Below are 20,251 nucleotides of genomic sequence, written 5' to 3'. Positions count from 1 at the left end.
GTTCTAGTAGAAACATAAAATACAAGTATGAAACTGAAAATTAGCATAATATGGGACCTTTAAGCCGGCCCTGAGACTGTGAGGCTGCTCATATATAAACTGGGGGAAAAAAGTTTGGAAACTTGTGTTTGGTTGAATATTTCTCTAATGTTACAATGCTAATTGGCATTGTATTTTACATCGTTGGAAAGCCTGTTTATTTACCTTCACAATGATGTCCAACTTGTAAGGATCATGCATTTGTGGGATGAGCAGCACAGCTGATTATGTGGGAAGCGCCCAAGAAATATTTGCCAAAATGCTCTGCCAATGGTAAACAGTGTATTCTCATAAGGCTACCAGGAAGCCTGCAATGACTGCCCTTCACCGTCAGGGCCGTTTGCGCTGGTGTCGACAACACAGACAATGGAACCTGAACATGTGGGGGAATGTCATGTTCAGTGATGAGTCCATTCTGTCTGCGAAAGTTGGATGGCAGGGTCAAAGTATGGAGACGACGCGGAGAACGCTATGCTGATTGTTGTACCGATCGAGTAAAAGCTTTTGGTGGTGGCAGTGTCATGGTGTGGGGGGGGGGCAGCATCTCCCTCACTGGCAAAACAAGGCTTTTCATCATTGAAGGCCATCTCAATGCAGTGAGATATCAGGATGAGATTCTGCAGCCAGTGGCGATCCCGTATCTCCACAATCTGGCACCTAACTTCATCCTCCAAGATGACAACGCTCGCCCCCACAGAGCCAGGGTTATCACAGACTACCTCCACAATGTGGGAGTAGAGAGAATGGAATGGCCTGCCAAGAGTCCAGACCTCAACCCAATTGAACACTTGTGGGATCAGCTTGGGCGTGCTGTACGTGTTAGAGTGACCCAACACAATTAGCATTGTAACAGCAGAGAAATAATCGACCAAACACAAGTTTTTTTCCCAGTTTAGCTGTGTCACAAGTTGTCTAAGATTTGTGGCACCAGATCTGACCTCAGTAATGCATCTGAATATAGAGCAGTTGTCAGGCAACTTGTGAGAATAAACCCAGAGTTGAATCTGAAATGTGAGGTGTGGACAGTAACGTAGGCCTATAAAGCCATGTCACTTTTTAATCAAATGACCCATGATAACACAGAGTAGTGATATGTGACAAGTAGACACCCACCTCTTCTCACAATAGCTCTACAGCTATGCAGCCACGAGATGGCGCCATGACATTATAATGCACCACATAATCTCCACATAGGTTAAATGGATACTGTGACAAAAGTGTTCTACTAAAAGAGAGCAGTCACTCATGACGGATATGCTGTGAATAATTGATGTTTTTCAGAGTCACCTGCACCAGTGCCTAAATACTACAGCTTCTAGTTACTACAGCAGAGCTCTTTCTGCATGTAATGTGTGTTGTATGGAATTAAGCTTCTTTATTAGAAGGATAGCGGAGTCAAAAAGGGTGCTTTCATTTAGTGTGGCCCTCTGATTATCTTTGAAGAGCAGCAGCCATACATTCATGCCTTATTGTCAATCAGGAAAATAGTTTAAACCACACTCCACTATTACTGAAAAATGTGGATAAAAGCCTGTTGAATATTTTGTCAGATGACAGCAAGGTGATTTGATATTCTTGATTTGCTGGGCTCCATTGTTGTGACAATATTAACCTAACTGCTATCGTGTAGCTTCATAAATTAGAATCAGAAAATGCATTTTAAGTTCCAATTTCATTTCAACCTTTAGGCTCTCAATTTGTAAAAGGCTCAGTGAAAGACACAAACACATGCACCACAAGAATGCGGAGGACAATTTTACAAGATTTAATTTATTAACTATTATACAGTTCACATAAGGCCTTCATCTTCAAACACTATTCTCAGTCAGACAAATTCCATGGTTTGCTCTTGGTGCACAGTACATAAACTTTCACGTTTCAGCTATTTCACTTTAGTATTTGTTTTTGTTCTCATACTAATTTCATGTTTTAAAACAGGGGAGAGGCTTTCATCCTTCTCCCTTGGTTTGTTTCTTTTTTTAAATCATGCACTAAACTTAAGTGGCCTTGAACCATTCACAAAAATTGTAAAAATGGACTTTCAATCATTGAAATACACACTAGAAATGTTTTCTACCATTGACTAACGGGTGGTGTTCCCCAACATACAAATAAACAACCATTATAGAGTAGTATGCACTCGCTTTTCGCTCATTGAACGGCAGATTCGCCGAGGTCGTGTCAGAAGTCAAGTGACGCGGTAAGATTATATACTCCCGGGAATCGTGTTATAGTGGGACAGTTGCTTGGTTGGTTCCGTGCCCGTCTTAACGTTACAGCTTACAGCTCTGAGCGATTTGAGATGAGCCCTCAGTTTAGTCCGACGAACACATAAAACGACTTCCAACAGCATTGCAATTCCAAAAGTACCAGTAGGTGATGATCCCAAATACTACGACAACCAACGATCGAACTAGTCTGGTCATCGTTGAACCATAACAGAGCCACAATCGTCCAGAACCTTCAATGTCTGGTTGTCCACTTTTACTTGTCCCCATTGAAAAGACAGTGCTTCCTCTCTGAAGTTTAATGGTTAAAATGATCAGGTCTTCATTAACAGTGTTGCCACTGAAAATCAGCTGATTGTTTTCCATGAAACCAGCACAAAACTAATTCACTAGAGCAGGTAAACGGCCGGTGGTGCTTCCTGAATGTGTCCCCATCCCACAAATATTTAACTTCTACTGGTCATCGTATTGTATAGCAGGACTAGCAGTAACAGTGCGTTGAAAATACTAAACCTTCTGAGTTAAAGGTCCTTAATATTAGATGAATATAAAGAGCTCGGTTTGATAGACAGCCACAGCAACACATCCAACAACCTATTGTGTTTCAAGCGTTTGGTTTCCAGGTGGCGATGGAGAGTTGTGTTATGGTATGATTAGGTTACACATTCAAAAATGGCAAAAAAAAAAGGCTCCTTCACTTAATTGACTGACGGCCGGTAACGTCTTCTCTGATATTATATTGGTCTAATTAAACCAAACTTCCCTAAACATCCACTCTGATCAACCGGCGGCTAGAAAGAGGACAAACTCTAAAAAGAAAACATATTTTCACATGGCTGGATGAACGAGGAATACGAGTAGATTCAGATTTCCCATCAACCTAAAAACGGGACGTCTGGATCGACTTAAAGAAGTTTTTTACAAAAGGATCTTGTTTCGCAAGCCTGCACTGATGCCACATTCAGCCACTACTAAACAAACAATATGGACAATTAATCAATGTGGCATTTCTTCAAATTTTAACACTACACTATCAAAAAGTGCTTCAGATAAGTTTGTGGATACAAAAAACAAGTTTGATGTAAACAAAGTTTGATCTGCCAGAGCTCTGTAGAGGCAATGGGTATGGCTGTTTGAGCTGTGAAATTAAAAACACACAAGAAAACAACAGTATGTCAACAACAAAAATATAACCCTTTTGAGGGAAAAACAACAGTGATCATTAAAGTGCATCCCTGGATGTGTAACCCCCCCCTCCCCTCCCTTCCCTTCCCTTCCCTTCCCTTCCCTCCCCTCCCCATGCTGACCGCTCAAGTAGAGCCGATGAGAGAAACCCCAAAGGCAGACAGAGGAACCTCTGTTATATGGAGCAAACTGCTGCCCAAAGGACCTACAGAGGAACAGTCTAAAAATCCAGTGGCAGTACTTTCATGAGAAAAAAAACTAAAACAGTTACACAGATAAAAACAGGGTGGCCACAAATCAATTCTTCCAGCTTGGCTTAGAGGTTTCTATTTCTTGGTAGTGTAGGATAAGTGGTGACAGAAGAGAGGCTTTGCTGTGACGGCGACCTCTGTCCTCTTCTTCTGACCTGTTGTTAAATTCCAGGCGATCAGGGGGCTCAGAGGGCAGAGGACGAGTCACTGATAATGGTAGCCTGCCCTGACGCACACGAGTATGGATACAAATGGCAGGTTAGGGAAGTTTCTCATACACTTCATAACCTAGGTTGTCCATGATCAAAGATGTAGTGTGCAAGTGCACGTTTTTTTTTTTTTTTTTTTTTTTTTAGTGTGTTGGTGATAAGGTCCAGCATCATCATGGGCACACGTGGTTTCACTGCCGTCTCTCACAGTGTCTCTTGTTCGGCGGGGGAGTGGTGGGAGTGGGGGTGCTGGTGGAGGGGAGGGAGCAGGGACTGCAGGGGGGACTGGGGGGTGGTGGGCGGGGACTGCTGCAGGGGGCTGAAGTGCGCAGTGGTGTGGGGAGGAGAGGAGCGGTAACAGGAGTAGGCAGAGCCGCCGCCGAGGGTGGTGGTGGGCGAGGCGGGGAGGCCAGCGAGGCCCGTGGGGGAGTCGAGGAGGGGCTGGTTGTAAAAGAAGAATGCACACTGGTGGATGAAGCTCTCGATGATTGTCTGGTAGGTGCGCGTGGCGGTCAGGGCATCCATGGTGGTGAAGTCTGGTCGCATGAGGGTGGGCCAGAAGCAGATGGACAAGTTTTCACTGGTCATCAAGTTCAACCTGTGTAGCTGACTCACCCTGGGAGAAAACACACACACAGGAAACAAATGATTCACCATACAGTGCAAAACAGATGGGTGTCTACCACATCCATCAAATGATTTAAACAGTGGACTTACTTGTGTAAGTGGCTCACTACATATTTGAAGACATCATAATTCTCCCTGGGGAACCTCCTCAGGACATCCTTCATGGTGTATAGCCTCTGTTCTCGGTCATTGATTTCTGCGCACACACAGAGAGAAGTCAACATTAAAACTTAGACATCATCATCGCACGCAGTAATTTCAAACTAAAAGGCCTCTCCACGCTACCATGAAAATTACACTCAAACAGAGCAAAACAGGTCTGCTAAAACCTCCCCTCCCCTCCTCCCTCTTAAAGAAATAATCTTTTTTTATGTTCTTGTGAAGACCCTCCCAGCCCAGCAGTGTTTGCTTACTGAAAGCATCCAGTAGGTCCACCTGCAGAGCACAAGGCACCAGGGGCTCAGGCAGCTCAGAGAAGAAGCTTTTGAGGCCTCCAGCCACAGTGTTTATGGCGAAGTCTTTCTCCACCAGGTCTAATCCATGGTCTACACAAAGAGAATGAGAGAGTTAAAGGGGATCAGAGAAAATAAGCACATTAGAAGTAGCTGTCATCAGGACCGAACAATCACTCCCATGTCACTTTCCTTTGGCAACTCTCTGTTTATGTTTTGATTAGGCAGCCACATAATTACATGTCAAACAGCTGGTTCAAACAAGTCTGATGATCAGCTCACCCTGTTCAAACTGCCTCTGCATGCTCTCCATCTCTGACTTGTTGCCGCTTACGCGGTACAACCCCTCCGTATTCAGGCCTGAGGGAAAGAAGAGCGCAGCAGAGAAAAAGGGGAAGACGTGGGGGGCACAGTGGGAAACGAGCAAAGCACAAACACTTCATTAGCCCCATTGCAAACAGACACAGCAATACAGATGCTGGCGGTTTGTAGGAGAGTACTTAACTGAATCAACCCTAGTATTACTTTCACATCACAATGTGGTCATGAACAGGTGCAGAGGTTAGGAGGTCTAACAATAAGCATTTTAGGTGACTAATTAATAACATTAATTTTAAGGCTGCACAATTAATCAATTTGATCAAAATCGCAATATGGCCTATTGCAATTTTCAAATCGCAGGATGAGGAGGAAATCGCAATATTTGTTAAAAGGTGAAATGTGTGTCAAAATACCATTTAAAATGAAATATTGTGGTGCTACAGAGACATCCGGGCCTACACATCCTATTCTACAGACTTATGAAAACATCTTTGTTTGGTACAGATCCCCGCAATAATCACACCATAATTATTTTTATGTTTTTCAATGAGAATAATTATGTCAAAATGACCATACCCTCTAATATTGCAAATTATATTGTAATTGCATTATCAGTATAATCGAAATTAGATATTTTTTCAAAATTGTGCAGCCCTAATACATTTCATGTATTTACCTGTAGTGAAGACTAAAAACTGATAAATGACCATCGTCAGTATTTCTCAGAATAAAACTTTGAATCACTTTTTGCGTGCATCACATGCACAGCAGCACAAGGGTAAAAGAGAAAACAACATACCTGTGGTCTCAATGAAGCGGACACACTTGTCGATGAAGAGTGGGATTGGTCTGTCTGGGGAGACCGTATTCACTAGGGGGACCCCGAAGTAAATGCTCTCCGGGGGCTTGGGGATAGCTGGACGGGGCTTTGGTCTTGTTTTCTGTGAAGAAAGAAAGACAGAAAACTCTGAGTGTCTCGAACAGAGATAGCCTAATTATGTTGATACTATGTGGCACTAGTTGAATTCTTAAAAAGAAAATGTGTTTTTCTCCATCAGCAGCAAATCTGAGGAGTTCTTCACATTCAGTCAAGCTTAATATATAGATCTTCCCCGATCATTATCACAGTTAAAACATGCTCACTCAACAGTGACCTCCACATATTTTACACCATCTTTAATAGTGTTATTATACCTATGGAAATTAATGTAGTATTTCAAGGGCAATATGTAAAAAAAAAAAAGTACTGCATCAATTGACAACAATTTCTGAATTCTGGACAAGTAAATAAAAATGATCTACTTTTTTCTGGAATAAAACAGAAAAAAGTTTTGTAATACACACCTTGGCTGTTCGTCGCAGGCTCTTCAGAATGTTCCTCTTTTTCGGGTCCTCGCTCTCCTCATTAACGAGACTTTCTCCTTTCAGGGTCCCAAAGTCGTCCTCCTTGGACTTCGGAAGAGCTCCAATCTCGTCATCGCTGCCTATGAAGCTTGTGCGGAAGCTGCTGAACTTGCCGAGCCGCTTGGAGCGGTCGCGGTAAAGACGAGGCTTCACCCCCACCGCCGAGAATTTCCTCCTTCGCTCTAGGGAGCTGCTGTCCGCTTCGCTGTCTGAGCCGTTCCCGTTGGAGTGCATCCTGTTGGAGTTGCGGATGGTGATGATTTTGCCTTGCGTGCTGTCGTGCGGCACCGAATAGATGATTTCTTCGTTGCTAGGGCGGGGTTTTGAGACGGCGTCGATGGGTTCGGCGTAGTCTGAGGGATCGTAGCCCACGTCCCCTCCAGGGACCCAGGTAACAGCGGAGGGCAGGGAGCGACGATGACCCATTGTGTCGATATATGGGTTGCGGCTCACCTTCCGGAAATCAAAAGTTACACCTGGTTTAACTCTCACTTGGGGGGGCACTTTGTTGTTGAGTTTGTTCTCAAAGTCTCTGATATCGGAGATGACAGAGATGTCACTGGAATCTAAGTCAGGCAGGTTAAAGCCCCCACTGTGAGAAGTGAGTGTGCCGTCATAGTACGGCGGCGACGGCTCCACGTCATCCTCTGAATCCAAGTACATAGTGACAGGACTGGGAGAACTGCAGCGCGGGGAGTACACATTCTCATTGGTGCACGCTTCGGCGACATTATCGTACATGTGCGTGGCCTCCACGATGTTGCGTTTCTCCACCACCTCCATCAGAAAAGAATGGAACATTTCTATCCTGTGCAGGCCTCCCACCACCCCCCCGGATCCACAGACCAGGCTATTAAAACGACCCTCGATCTCGTGGGCCAGCTCCTCCCCCTGGATCAGCTGTTCACAGGCGTAGTCGCTGTCGGTGAGCTCTGCCTGGCTATCTCCCACTGCCAACAGCTGAACCGGGATGATGTCCTGAACCTCGCACAGGAATGCACACAGGGTCTCCAGGGAGGCTTTCCGGGAAACCGAGTACACGGCAATGTAGCCGTGCACTAACCTGCTCTTCCGCAAAGTGAAGGAGGCGTGGTATGAGAGCAGCGAGAGCTCTATGGCCAGCTTGTGTCCACCGACTGTCTGCTCAAGCAAAACAGAGGTGCCACTATTAGACATGGGCCTGCAGTGCTGATGCATTAGGAAAGGGGACAGGAGCTGCTCAATGTCGTAGGAGTCTCCACACATTAAGCACATGACAATGCGAAGGTCGGCCTCTTGCACCGGCTGATGAGGAGAGTCTCGGAGACCCGGAGGCTCAGGGAGGAGGGGTGGGGAGCTGCTACTAAAGGATGTGCTCCTCCTAATATCCAGGAGGCCCCTCAACACCTGGTTGATTTGCGTCTCATTGACATTATGGCCATACCCCACACCAGGGGAGGCAGGATCTAAGAAGCTACACTGCAGCCTCCTGGCAACCTGCTGTCCCTGTGTTATTAGGTTTAAGGCAGTCTCTCCACCTATATCCACATATGATCCTACGCCTCTTTTAGTGACTAAAAGCAATGACGTTGGCAGCTGTGCTAGCTGGCTATCCCTTCGACCTAGAGTTGATTCCCTAAGTCGCTCAAGGCTTTCAATCACATAGGAGAGGGACTCTTTTGAGTTATACAGACACAGACATCCGTGAGGGATGAAGGTGGGGGTGTTGAAGGAATTTACCGGAAGACGTACATTTCCCTCGATGGGCCGCAGCGTCAGTTCATACATCTTCCCGTCCAGCACATACCAGTCATCGTTTGTGCAGAGAGCCCTAATCTCATTGGCAAATTCTCGGGCCAGTCCATCCTTCCCTAGTATGACCAGGTTAATTCTGTCAGCCTTGGTGTCCCCAAAATGAGCTTTCACATCCAAAAAGGGGTAACATGTGGGGAAACGTGAAACTAAGATTTGTTCAATCTTAGAGTCTCCGCAGTGAGGACTGCTAGGGCAGGTCTCCTTGGTAGGGTGATAGACAAAGTGGATATGCTTCAATACCAGAGCGTCTCTTTCGGCTGGAAGCTTTTGTAGTGCCTTGAACCTCTGTTCCTCCCCCAGAAGCTCCTGAATTGCCCCCATCTTCTCCTTGCTTGGCTTGGCATCCACCTCAAGCTCGTAAAAAAGCTCAGAGTACTCCAGTAAGAGCTCTTGAAAGTCTTCTTTAGCGCGGTCGATGATCTCCTTCTGGTGGCGGTTGTACAGGTCCAAGTACTCGGACTCTTCGAGCCACTGGTAGAACTCTTCGTTCATGATAAAGCTGCGGGCTTCCTCCCAAGGTCTACCAGGTGTGACAAAGGGAGAGGACGCTAACTTGTGTTTAAACTCCAGCCTCATCTCTGCCCGTCTGCACTCGTTACGCAGATGTTCCAGGTGGGCATTAAATATGTCCTCTGCTTCTCCGGTCTCCAGCAGGTCTGAAGGGATTCGCTCATCTTCCATGTTATCAATGTGAGAGGTATCCTCCCATGGCGAGTCCTCGAGAACAACAAACCAGTGGGCAAAGTGCTGCTTGGACTCTAGGACTTTCTGTACCCCAGACCAGCTCAGCTGATCTATCTCATCCAGGTCAGGCACCAAAGAACTAAGTGCTAAAGGAAGAGTGCTTAAGTAGATTTTGCGACGCCTCTCAATATGCTCCTGCTTCAGACGGTAGACATGCTGTTGAAAAAGCTTCTTGCATTTAGCCGTTCCCTCCAAGAAGACATATTCCTTGTACTCTGGGGAGGTGTTCATGCGTCGACTGGTGTTTATCCAGGTTTCATTATGATTCTTTACAATGCGGTTGATAAGCCACTCATAGCGATCCTTGGCAGATGCTATCTGCTGACTCTGGAGCTTTAGGGCTTCAAAGTAGGGAATGATCTTGGGCTTGCCCCTGCCCTTATCAATAAGTTGAACCAAAGTGAGGAAGGCGAGGTCCACGTTTATATTTGAGCGTGCAGATGTCTCAACTACTGGTAGACTCTTTTTTGTGATGCCGAAGGTATGCGCATCTTTGATGTAGCGTTCAACTCCTTCATCACATTTGGTGAGGACCAGCACAATGGGCTTCTTAGTCTTGCTGAGCTGACCATACAGGTTTGTGATGAATTTCAGTTGGTCATCAAAGTTGCGGTTCATGCCCCGGCTGACATCGACACAAAGCAGGAAGCCGTCGACCTGCAGCTTACCTTCTGGCATTTGTTTTTGCTCAAAGTCTTGCTCCAGGCCCAGCTGATCTGTACAGAAGTACATGAGCTTCTCTGCCGAGGCCAGCTTGGTTGCGGCTGCCCGTTTGATGTAGGGCTGCATAGCCGTGCTACGGTGTGGCTGAAACGTCTGGTCATCGATGAATTCAGTTTGCTCCACAACATGCATCCTGCACTCAGGCCCCTCCTCCAGAACCCGGGACACCTCCCCCCAAAACAAAAAGTGGTCATTATTAACCACTCGACCCCCAAAGTCACTGGTGCTCAACACTGACGTGTGGTCCAGGTAGAAGTCATCAGCACTGGGCCGCACATACCGATTACACAGGCAGGACTTGCCGACCCCGCATTGGCCCTTCTCTTTTTCCGTTCCTGACAAACCCACCACCATGAGGTTGTAAATGGGTGACCGGGCATCTTGCTTTTTCGCCATCATAGTATGCCGACGCTCATCCTGCCACAAACAGGCACTGTATAAAGGAGTTCACTTGAATGTTTGTCCATAAAGTTGCTGATCCACAGAGGAGATCAGATTTCACTTTCCTTCTTCTGCCGGGCTTCAATTTTAATAAATAGCAGTGCAGTGATATGAGCAGAGGGTTCTTTTATTCACTCCTTATATGAATCAGACCCTGTCAAAAAAAAAAAAAAAGAAAGAAATCAGACAAACTGGGCAATAAACAAAAATACATTTTACATTAAAAAGAGGGGGAAAAAGTCAGTCCCTGAACCCTATTACATATTTTGCGACTGTGATAAACTAAAAACATATTGTTAAAACGTGCTACTTCATGTGATAATGGGTATTATTGACAGTATTTTAGCTGACAAAATGTTCCACATTGCTGTTGCAAATGTCTGTCAACTTGCATAAGGCCTTTTTTCTATCCTTCTTAATAATTGAGTGAGCTCTAATAATAACCGAATATGAGAATGACAAGAGGCACATTTTATTCCAGTCTTCGCCCTTTTCTTCAAATGATATAGAAGGAATTTGCCATCTCAATGATGAAGGTCGGGTATAATGCTTAATAGCAACAAATGTTGGTTCTTTGATTCTGGGTTCAACTGTTTACTGAGCTCCAATTACTGTCCATGATCACAAACCAAATTATTTGTATGTGTGAAATCACTGCATTCATTTAATCACTGCACACACCAAGTGTTATTAAACACTGCTGTAGTTTTTGGCATCATATCTAACCACCAGCAAAAGCATAATGAAGATGGTGTAACAGCAGGACCAGTCACAATATCTCCTGACAGGGGCCACAGACTTTATGGGCTAGTTGCAGCCCAAGAATGGACAATACATCTACCTGACAATTTAATGAAATTTGCAACAACAACAAAAATCAGTGCACGTCCTCCTTTAAAATTGTGTTTGACCATAACTTGTCATACTGAACTAGTCTGCTGAATATTTTCTCAAATAATTTAGTTTTTAAAAATGTGCCCCCCAAAAGAAACTAATAATGCCCAATCACATTTTCACTGAGCCCAAGGTGACATCTCCTGTTCTGTCTGACCAAAAGTCCTGAAGTATTATATTTACTATTATAGAAAACTAAGAAACAGGGATGTACAGATACCGGATTGGATATCGGGCCGAAATTAACTCAAATAGCTGGGTCGGATAACTGTGACAATGGGTACGATCTATTCAATTCAATTCTATGTTTATATGCTATATACATTATATACAGAATTTTTAATTCCTGTTTAAGTTTTGAATTATTTGTTGCTCCAATCATCAAAATTGTTGCAGATTAATCTTACATTGATCGACTAATTGATTAATCAACTCATTTCAGCCCTGGTCCACTCATCTCAAAGTACATTCAATATCATACCAGGATCAAACATTAATCCTCTAAGAGAAAAACATGTTGGGAGTGGTGCTCTTTAAATGACAATGTCAGCTGATCAGTGAGTGGGATGACAAACATGAAAATGACTTATGTTGTAGACAGGCACCTCAGTCTTTCAACCTAAATGAAACAGCAGCTATGAGCCCCATCTCCACAGACACAACGGTGAATGAATAAAGAACTTATTAACAGAGGGCCAGACACATGTCTGCCAAAGGACGTTGAACTTGCTCAACCCGTTGAGACACTTAATAGGCCTACCTCCATTAGTATAGCATTGATTAATGCCTCCATTATAATACCACTGATGCAATTCTGATATTATAATCATAATTTCTACAGAAGGACATAAACGACCAACTGCAGAATTTCACTTTGATTGGAGTCAAACATCATGATAAGTGGATTTATAGGCTTATAGTGAATTTAATAACCTGTCACATGAAGTGATCACTCATTAGAAACACACAGCTGAAACAGGGTCAAATAAAGCAACCATGGGCAGTCCACAAGGCTCAGCTGAGCTAGGCCTGATACCCAAATGAACAGACAAGTTAATAGCGAAGAAAAACAACCAAGCTGGTCAGTCTATCAGCACCAAAACACAGTTTACTAAAGCGCACCTTCGAGCTATTTCACTTGCATAACCTACTTACTTGGATAAGATTTAGTAACGTTATAGCCTATGTTTTGCAAAGGATTACCAGTTAACATGAGCTTCAGGGTGCACAGAGAGGGGCTGACCACGCCAGGCCTGCTGCTGCTGTCTACATAATGAAACTGCAGAGCTGAAATGTGGGATAACCTACCTTCTCCACACCGGCAATGTTTAAAGACAATCTATTTAGCCAGCTGTGTAGGGTGTAGCAGTCGACAGCTTCACTAGGAAATAGCCCCTAAAGAAGAGGATAGAGCATGCAGGGTACATACCAGCGCATTTCTCCCTTTCTCCTCTCGCATCTGTCAGGCCAGCTCTTGCCGCAGCCCTCGCCGCCTGATGTGCATGAGCAGAAAGCCGCAGAATACACCACGGCTCGTCTCAATTCACAGATAATACTGATACTACTACAACTTGTGCGATGGGGGGGGGGATTTAATTTAAATATCCATTACCCATGCCTGGATTCTCGTGTTTAGCACCACTGTTTTCGCTGCAATTAAACACGGAAGAAATAAATATCCCAAATAATAGAACAATCCAATTTTGTTCTTGCAAGGGTTTTTCCTCACGACAAAATTCAGGCGTTTAAAAATCTGCTTCGCCGTCTTCTCGGTTCACCACGTTGCTTTTTCAATAATTATTCTGTCCATTGTTGTGCCCACATAATGCTGGGCCGGTCGCGCACACGAGACAACGGCGAGTTTGTTGCAATTGCCGTGGTTTATCGTCTGAAATAGGTTTCTACTGCAACACAAATTGTTCATGTCCTGATCTATTTGTGAGCAGATTGCGTGTGTGAAAGTGCTATTCTGCCCAGCTTCCCGATAATGGCGGCGGCCCTCCTCCCCGGACCTAGTTCTCGTCTTCTTTTCTTTGGGAAAAGGGAGCTGTGGAGACACAGGCAGCGGAGAGAGGGACTCACCCAGCGGCGCCCTCACTCAACTGCAGCAGCTCGCTCCTCTGCTGCTATAGCTCACTACTATACTGCTAGCTCACTACTCTGCTGCTATAGCTCACTACTATACTGCTATAGCTCACTATTATACTGCTACAGTAGCTCACTACTATACTGCTACGGTAGCTCACTACTATACTGCTACAGTAGCTCAATACTATACTGTTATAACTCACTACTATACTGCTACAGTAGCTCACTACCATACTGCAAGCTCACTACTATACTGCTACAGTAGCTCACTACTATACTGCTACAGTAGCTCACTACTATACTGCTACAGTAGCTCACTACCATACTGCAAGCTCACTACTATACTGCTACAGTAGCTCACTACTATACTGCTATAGCTCACTACTATACTGCTAGCTCACTACTATGCTGCTAGCTCGCTACTATACTGCTAGCTCGCTACTATACTGCTAGCTCACTACTATGCTGCTAGCTCACTACTATACTGCTACAGTAGTGAGCTACTGTAGCAGTATAGTACCACCACTATACTGCTAGCTCACTACTATACTGCTAGCTCTCTACTCTAATGCTAGCTCACTACTATACTGCTATAGCTCACTACTATACTGCTAGCTCACTACTATACTGCTATAGCTCACTACTATACTGCTGTAGCTCATTGCTATACTGCTAGCTCACTATTATACTGCTATAGCTCACTACTATACTGCTATAGTTCACTACTATACTGCTACAGTAGCTCACTGCTATACTGCTAGCTCACTACTATACTGCTAGCTCACTACTATACTGCTATAGCTCACTACTATACTGCTAGCTCACTACTATACTGCTACAGTAGCTCACTACTATACTGCTAGCTCACTACTATACTGCTACAGTAGCTCACTACTATACTGCTACAGTAGCTCACTACTATACTGCTACCTCACTACTATACTGCTAGCTCACTACTATACTGCTACAGTAGCTCACTACTATACTGCTAGCTCACTACTGCTATAGCTCACTACTATACTGCTAGCTCACTACTATACTGCTACAGTAGCTCACTACTATACTGCTAGCACACTACTATACTGCCTATACTATGCGGGGCCCGTTACTCCAAAGTAATCCATTTCTCAGCATTCAGTGCATATTTAAAAACACACTTTATGCTCCATACTGGGCAGAGAGCACCCATTTATTACTGAAACGTTCACACATAGAAAATAAGTAACGTTAAAGCAAAGTTTCAGGGCTAACGTTTACACAAACTTTGTTTTCATGGAATTAAACCAACCTTAATATCCAAGTTATATAAGGAATACGTAGGTAATGTGAATTTTACAGGCTATTTTGCAGTAACGTTAATTAACACTACAAGCTAGTAGGTGGGTTTATCTTAATACTAGCTAATGTTACTCTACGGTAACTAAATACAAAAGACTAACTTCATTTAATTGTTAAAAGATGACATTTAAACTTTGCTCTGATAATTAGCAGCTAGCATTAGCTAACTGAGTTAGCTTACATGGGTTAAGCAGCATTACAGAAACGTTAGTTAGCATACCAGTAACCTAACGTTCAACAGTTAGGGTAGCTTCATTGGCCAATTTAGCTAGGTTAATGAAAAGTGTCGTTCATTCATTCAATCATGGGTAACACTAGTTTTAGACCAAAGAGACTAACTGGTACGCTAGGCCTTAGAACAACTCTATAGTGAGCATTAACTGTAGACAACAAATATTAGATCTATCTAGTTTCCTTAACGTTAACTAAGTTACATAAGGTTACTGTAACACTAGTTTAGTCCTGTAACGTTAGGTTAGCAATGGCAATCTTTAATTTTTAATAATGAAAATGCATAAATCACAAGAACATTTTGTAAGGTGGTAATCACATAATATCATATGAAAAACATAAACTGATAAAGTCTTTATAAACTCACTACTAAGTGTACAGACAAACAGTTGGAGGGAAATAAGACTGCCTTGAGTTTCATCACTTCAATAGAAATTATACTCCAAATCATCTAGACAGCCAGATGTAGTGAAGGCAATATAGTCTAATATACTCATACATTATATGGTCCACTAGCATTTAGCTGCTCCACCTTTAACAGAGGCAATATAGTGTAATATAGTCATAAGTTGGCCTGTACAGTGGTACACTATATGGTCCACTAGCATTCAGCTGCTCCACCTTTAACAGAGGCTGGAATCAGTCATCAGCATCATATCTGATTACTTTGATGATTAACTTTAGTGTTGCCGCCTCCTAGCGGATTTATGGGCTATAATTTGCTGAAATGTTCTATCCCCCTTGCAGTGAAGGCTTAATGCGGTCGCAGTTTTTACTTTCTAAAAGCATTTTCTTGTAAATACGTTTGCTGTGTTGTAATTTCATCCGTCTGGATCCAGCAGTTCCAAGTGGGAGAGCGTCTAGTGTAACTTGTGGCCACCACCACTCTGCTAAGAAGACCAGGTAGGTATATTTCTATGTGTTTATGGTATATTATAGATATGAATGTACATTATATTTGTATGTGTGTATGCATGTTGTGTGTATTCTGTGCAAGATGCATACAATTTTTTTGTCATGCTTATACTGCATTTCAGTTACATTTATTAAAGCTTTTGTTCTGGGCGGTGGTAGAAGATATATTTGCTTAAATAAAAGTTGAATTATTTGTGACAGTGTAAAAATACTATCACAGGGAAAATCCTGCGTGTAGGTAGTAGCTCTGTTATTTGTTTTAAGAAAAGACAATGGGAATTTTCATCAGTTTGTGGCACCGAATGAAAAGTCAAGCAGTCATCAAACTTATTAGGATTAATCTTCTGGGAAGCAAATGTAATGGCAATCCATCCCATCCCTTTCACAAAAGTAGAGGCATAGGAGCCAGTTGAGTGTAATTGATATTACTACCACTAGGCAGAGCCCTAAGCCTTCCTATAATTCATAACATCAAGAGGAGCTGATCTAGTGATAAGCTCATGCTTGTTATTGTCCCAGTGATCATGCAAGGGAAGTTATACTATTGAACTGAAACCTCTTCCTTATCGTCAAGTTGACTGTTTATTATTATAAAGAGAAAATACACTTAAGACTACTACATCCTCAATAGACATTTGCTCCTTTTGTGTTTTTGTTTCGAAATTCAAGCTCACTGCTTGTGGATTCATGGGGTTTTGTTTTACACCTTGATCAATTTAGTAGCCTTGTGGTGTAACAGGGATCCGGGGGATGAGAGGTGAGGACGGGGTGAAAGGGACAGCAGATGGGTGCTGAGGGAGCTCAGCGCAGATGGACGATAGGTGACGAAAAAAGCGTCTCTACCAAGGACATGACAAACAGTTAGGAGAGCAAGGTTAGGTAACCATTCAATTTATTCTTCATCTTTTGGTTGACTTCATAATAGCTCTACACTGAAGCATAAATAATGCAACATAACAGGACAGAGATAGGAAGGAAGGAAGAAAGGCAGAAATTTGTTGATGTAAAATTTAGCATAGTGAGATTTAGATGAGTTAGAGATATGTGCTGAAGATTATATCTGATACCCACTATCTTGTTTATATATCTGTTGTCTATGTGTATGTGTATGTGTAAGCGACAGGGAGAGAGAGAGAAACTGTAAGAAAGGGAAGAGAAACCCATTTCCCACCACGCCCAAATAGGTCATCATTCCTCCGTGATTCATTGTTATATTGAATCGGAAAATCTTAGCAATTTAAATGCAAAATGAGGAAAAGCGATTACTACACCTCAGACTCAAACACTGTACACACATGCAGTCAGTTTATGAGAAGAGAATGGAGGGTTATGCTAGGATTCCTTGGATTTTTTCCATTATATGTCATATGTTCAGAATTAGTTTTTGAGTTTTTAATGTAATTATCTGAAATTGAAGTCAGTCTCAGGGTTGCACTGTAAAAAAAAAAAAAAAAGAATATTTATTTCAGTGTTTTGGAGTTTTACGAAGTGGACTGGATGTAGTGACAGTTGAGGTTGGTAGTAAGTTGGTGTACTCCTGAGAGAAAGTTGGTTTAAATAAATCAGCTCAATTCTACCATCCATATTTTGATAGCAGTTACACTTTTGTCAAGTGTTAGACTCCAGTTTATCATGCATAACACATTAGGTTCTCTGCATTTTAAACCAATTGAGGAAGAAAACCATTTAAAGCAGCTAGATGTACACATGCAGCAGATGGCACTAAAAAATAGAAAGGTATAGTTCAGATCAGAACTGAGTTCAAACAAATGGTCATGAGGGAAGATCCTGAACATCAGGAAACAGCTAGGAAGGAAATCCTTCTTACAGGAACTGCTAAACAAAGATAGGAACACTTAACTTAGCTGGAAATAAGGCAGGAGGATACATCACAGGCTCAGGTGCTGAAGATGCACGCTATACCTTGGAACTTTAGTTTCTTTCTGGTTGACTTTAGTGTCTTTCTGATTTCATTGGCAGTGAGGTTGTGCCAGATGCTGCTATGTGTGCAGAGTAGGCAAACCAGATGTGTTAGCAGAGTACCCTCATGTTTTCCACATGCATGTGGTAACATATGCTATGTCTTGGATGCCCTTCAAAAGTAAGTCAAAAAATGCTGCCAGCAATCTATCTGCCGTATATTCAGTCTGAGGCGTCTGGGCATGGTTTGACCTCAGAAAACTTCTGACTTTTCTGATGACTCCGAAAGAGTAAATAGGATTTAAGAAATACTCAAACAAGCCCAATTGTGGATTTCTGAACAGAAACCAAGGTTTCTATAACACCTATCAGGTGAATGGATGTGAGTATATTTCAAAATTATGTTTTATTATTTATTTATTTTATGATAACCAGTGGGCAACTCCTAGGTCTTAAAAGTGTAGCCAATGCAGAAGTGCCTTAAACTTGCATTCTTTCTAATAGCCAGCAGGGGGCGACTCCTCTGGTTGCAAAAAGAAGTCCTTTTGTATAGGAGTCTATGAGAAAATAACACTACGTTGCACTTGATTTATTACCTCAGTAAACATTGTAAACATGAGTTTATGGTCTCAATCACTAGTTTCAATTCTTCTTCAATACAGCATGATGTTCATTTAGTAAATTATAGTCCCATTTGTCCGTGTTTTAGTCGTAGAACTTAAACCCTTTCACAGTGTGTCCTCAGTTTTTTGGTCGCCTAAAAATGTCTTAATCAGTGTTCGGTTGTACTTAGCTCCACCCTCTCGTGTCACTTCTCGTTGACCAAAATACTGGCCAAAATGCTGTACTCGAGGCTTCAAAACGGCAGTCCACAAATCAATGGGTGACGTCATGGGGACTACGTCTAAATTGCTGTGTTCTGAATATATTAAGACCGCTTCTAGTGATCTTCACCGAACAGTGGTGGAGGAGCCTTTTTGTCCATGTGACCAGGGTTGGAAATTAGCACAAGCCAAATGCTGGTAAGATATTCAAGTGGCTGCTAGATTTGCTTTACTCACCAGCCAAAAAAACAATGGTAATCTATTGAGTGGCTGGTAGATCACTAGCCACAGCGGGTGGACACAAAAGTTCATTTCCAACACTGCATGTGACCCTGGGAGCTGAGTTGTTGTAGGCAGTAGCTGCTGAGGAAATCTTCCTTGATACATTTTTTCCAAGAGAGGGTCCAGACTAAAGGCAAAGCCTATGACATATGACACCCAGTTGAGGTGAACCAGGGTCTGTATGGGCCTGAAGCTTAGCCTGAAAGTGGAGCTCACAAGTGAGGACGCATGTTGCTCCTGTGAACATGAACTCCTATTCAACATACTGTACTCATATTTCCAGAAACATTGCTTTTCGCATTTCAATTGTTCAACATAAATTAATTTTCATGTTTACTTCAGAAGCCTTTGATACAGTCACTGTATGTTTAGTAGTGCATCCTGAAGTTTACCGACCGCATAACTCTTGGTCCAGAATATTTCCTTAGAGCATTGTTTGGCGTTGATAGGGGAACACAACAATACCTACCATTCTGCTCTAGTCATCTTTTCTGCGGCAACTAAATGATCAACTATGGTCTCATTGTAGGAGTTTCTTTTGATTTTTTTAGCGCTCTATACAAAATTGACTTGCAGTGACTGATTATTTGAGGTGATGCTGGTGCAAATAGAGCTCATACAATTGTGGAGGAATGCAATGAGGTAATCGAGTACACTCATGGGAAAAATTCAAGTGAGGGAACATAAGGTGAAAGCCCCCTGAGGCAAATTTGTGATATATAATTGACTTGACTTGACTTGACTTGGGTAGACTTGGCACGACTGCTTACCATTTATAGTAAAAGAGGCAAAGCACCAAAATCAGGTTTTGAGTTATACCAATTGGCACAAGATCTTCTAAATAGTTTAATGAACGCGGTAGTATTAATTCTCCACTAGTTGTGTACACTCCATATATAGTGAGTGGTGGGGAGGGAGCAGCACGGAGATTATTTCCTCCGTGCTTTAAGAACTATTGAGACGACCAGAGATTGAAAAAAGACAGAGAGGCTCTCTCCATCTGGGTAACATTATTCAGATTCCTCAGCGTTGGTTATTTGATGATGCTGGCAAAGGAAAGAGAGAGAGGCGTGGAGACAGAGCGAGGGAAAATGGGGTAAGGGCAAACATAAAGGGGAGGGAAACCAGAGGAGGGTGCTGTTCTCTCACAGAGACGAGATGTGGCCTTGACTGCACTCCCCAAAAATGCCTAGAGCGGGAGGGAACGCAAGAAGTGAGGAATCTGATGGTCAGCGCACATTTTATGTAAAATTATTATGATGTTTCATTATGAATGTTGCCTGGAAAACCAACAAATTGAGGAATATGACAACTCAGACTAATATCATATTACTAACAGAC

General features: G+C 42.9%; 1 protein-coding gene across 1 annotated transcript; it reads right to left on the bottom strand.

Annotated features, from left to right (window-relative positions):
* Positions 1-1,788: 1,788 nt before the first annotated feature.
* arhgap35b (Rho GTPase activating protein 35b) lies at positions 1,789-13,535 on the bottom strand. The gene is made up of 7 exons (XM_074611491.1): positions 12,742-13,535; positions 6,657-10,572; positions 6,112-6,253; positions 5,274-5,351; positions 4,953-5,084; positions 4,630-4,735; positions 1,789-4,528 (listed from the first exon to the last, which is right to left on the bottom strand). The coding sequence occupies exons 2-7, from the start codon at positions 10,374-10,376 to the stop codon at positions 4,117-4,119; spliced, it is 4,590 nt and encodes a 1,529-aa protein (XP_074467592.1). The 5' UTR covers positions 10,377-10,572; positions 12,742-13,535; the 3' UTR covers positions 1,789-4,116.
* Positions 13,536-20,251: the final 6,716 nt, after the last annotated feature.

This window comes from Sebastes fasciatus, chromosome 16, assembly GCF_043250625.1.
Source record: "Sebastes fasciatus isolate fSebFas1 chromosome 16, fSebFas1.pri, whole genome shotgun sequence".
NCBI lineage: Eukaryota > Metazoa > Chordata > Actinopteri > Perciformes > Sebastidae > Sebastes > Sebastes fasciatus.
This window is presented reverse-complemented; position numbering and strand designations above follow the sequence as displayed.

Coding starts and splice junctions, on each gene's coding strand:
- arhgap35b (XM_074611491.1), bottom strand. CDS start 10,376: ATGATGGCGAAAAAGCAAGATGCCCGGTCACCCATTTACAACCTCATG. Junction 5,085..5,273: donor GCAGAGGCAGTTTGAACAGG/GTGAGCTGATCA, acceptor CTCTTTGTGTAG/ACCATGGATTAGACCTGGTG. Junction 4,529..4,629: donor GTAGTGAGCCACTTACACAA/GTAAGTCCACTG, acceptor GTTTTCTCCCAG/GGTGAGTCAGCTACACAGGT.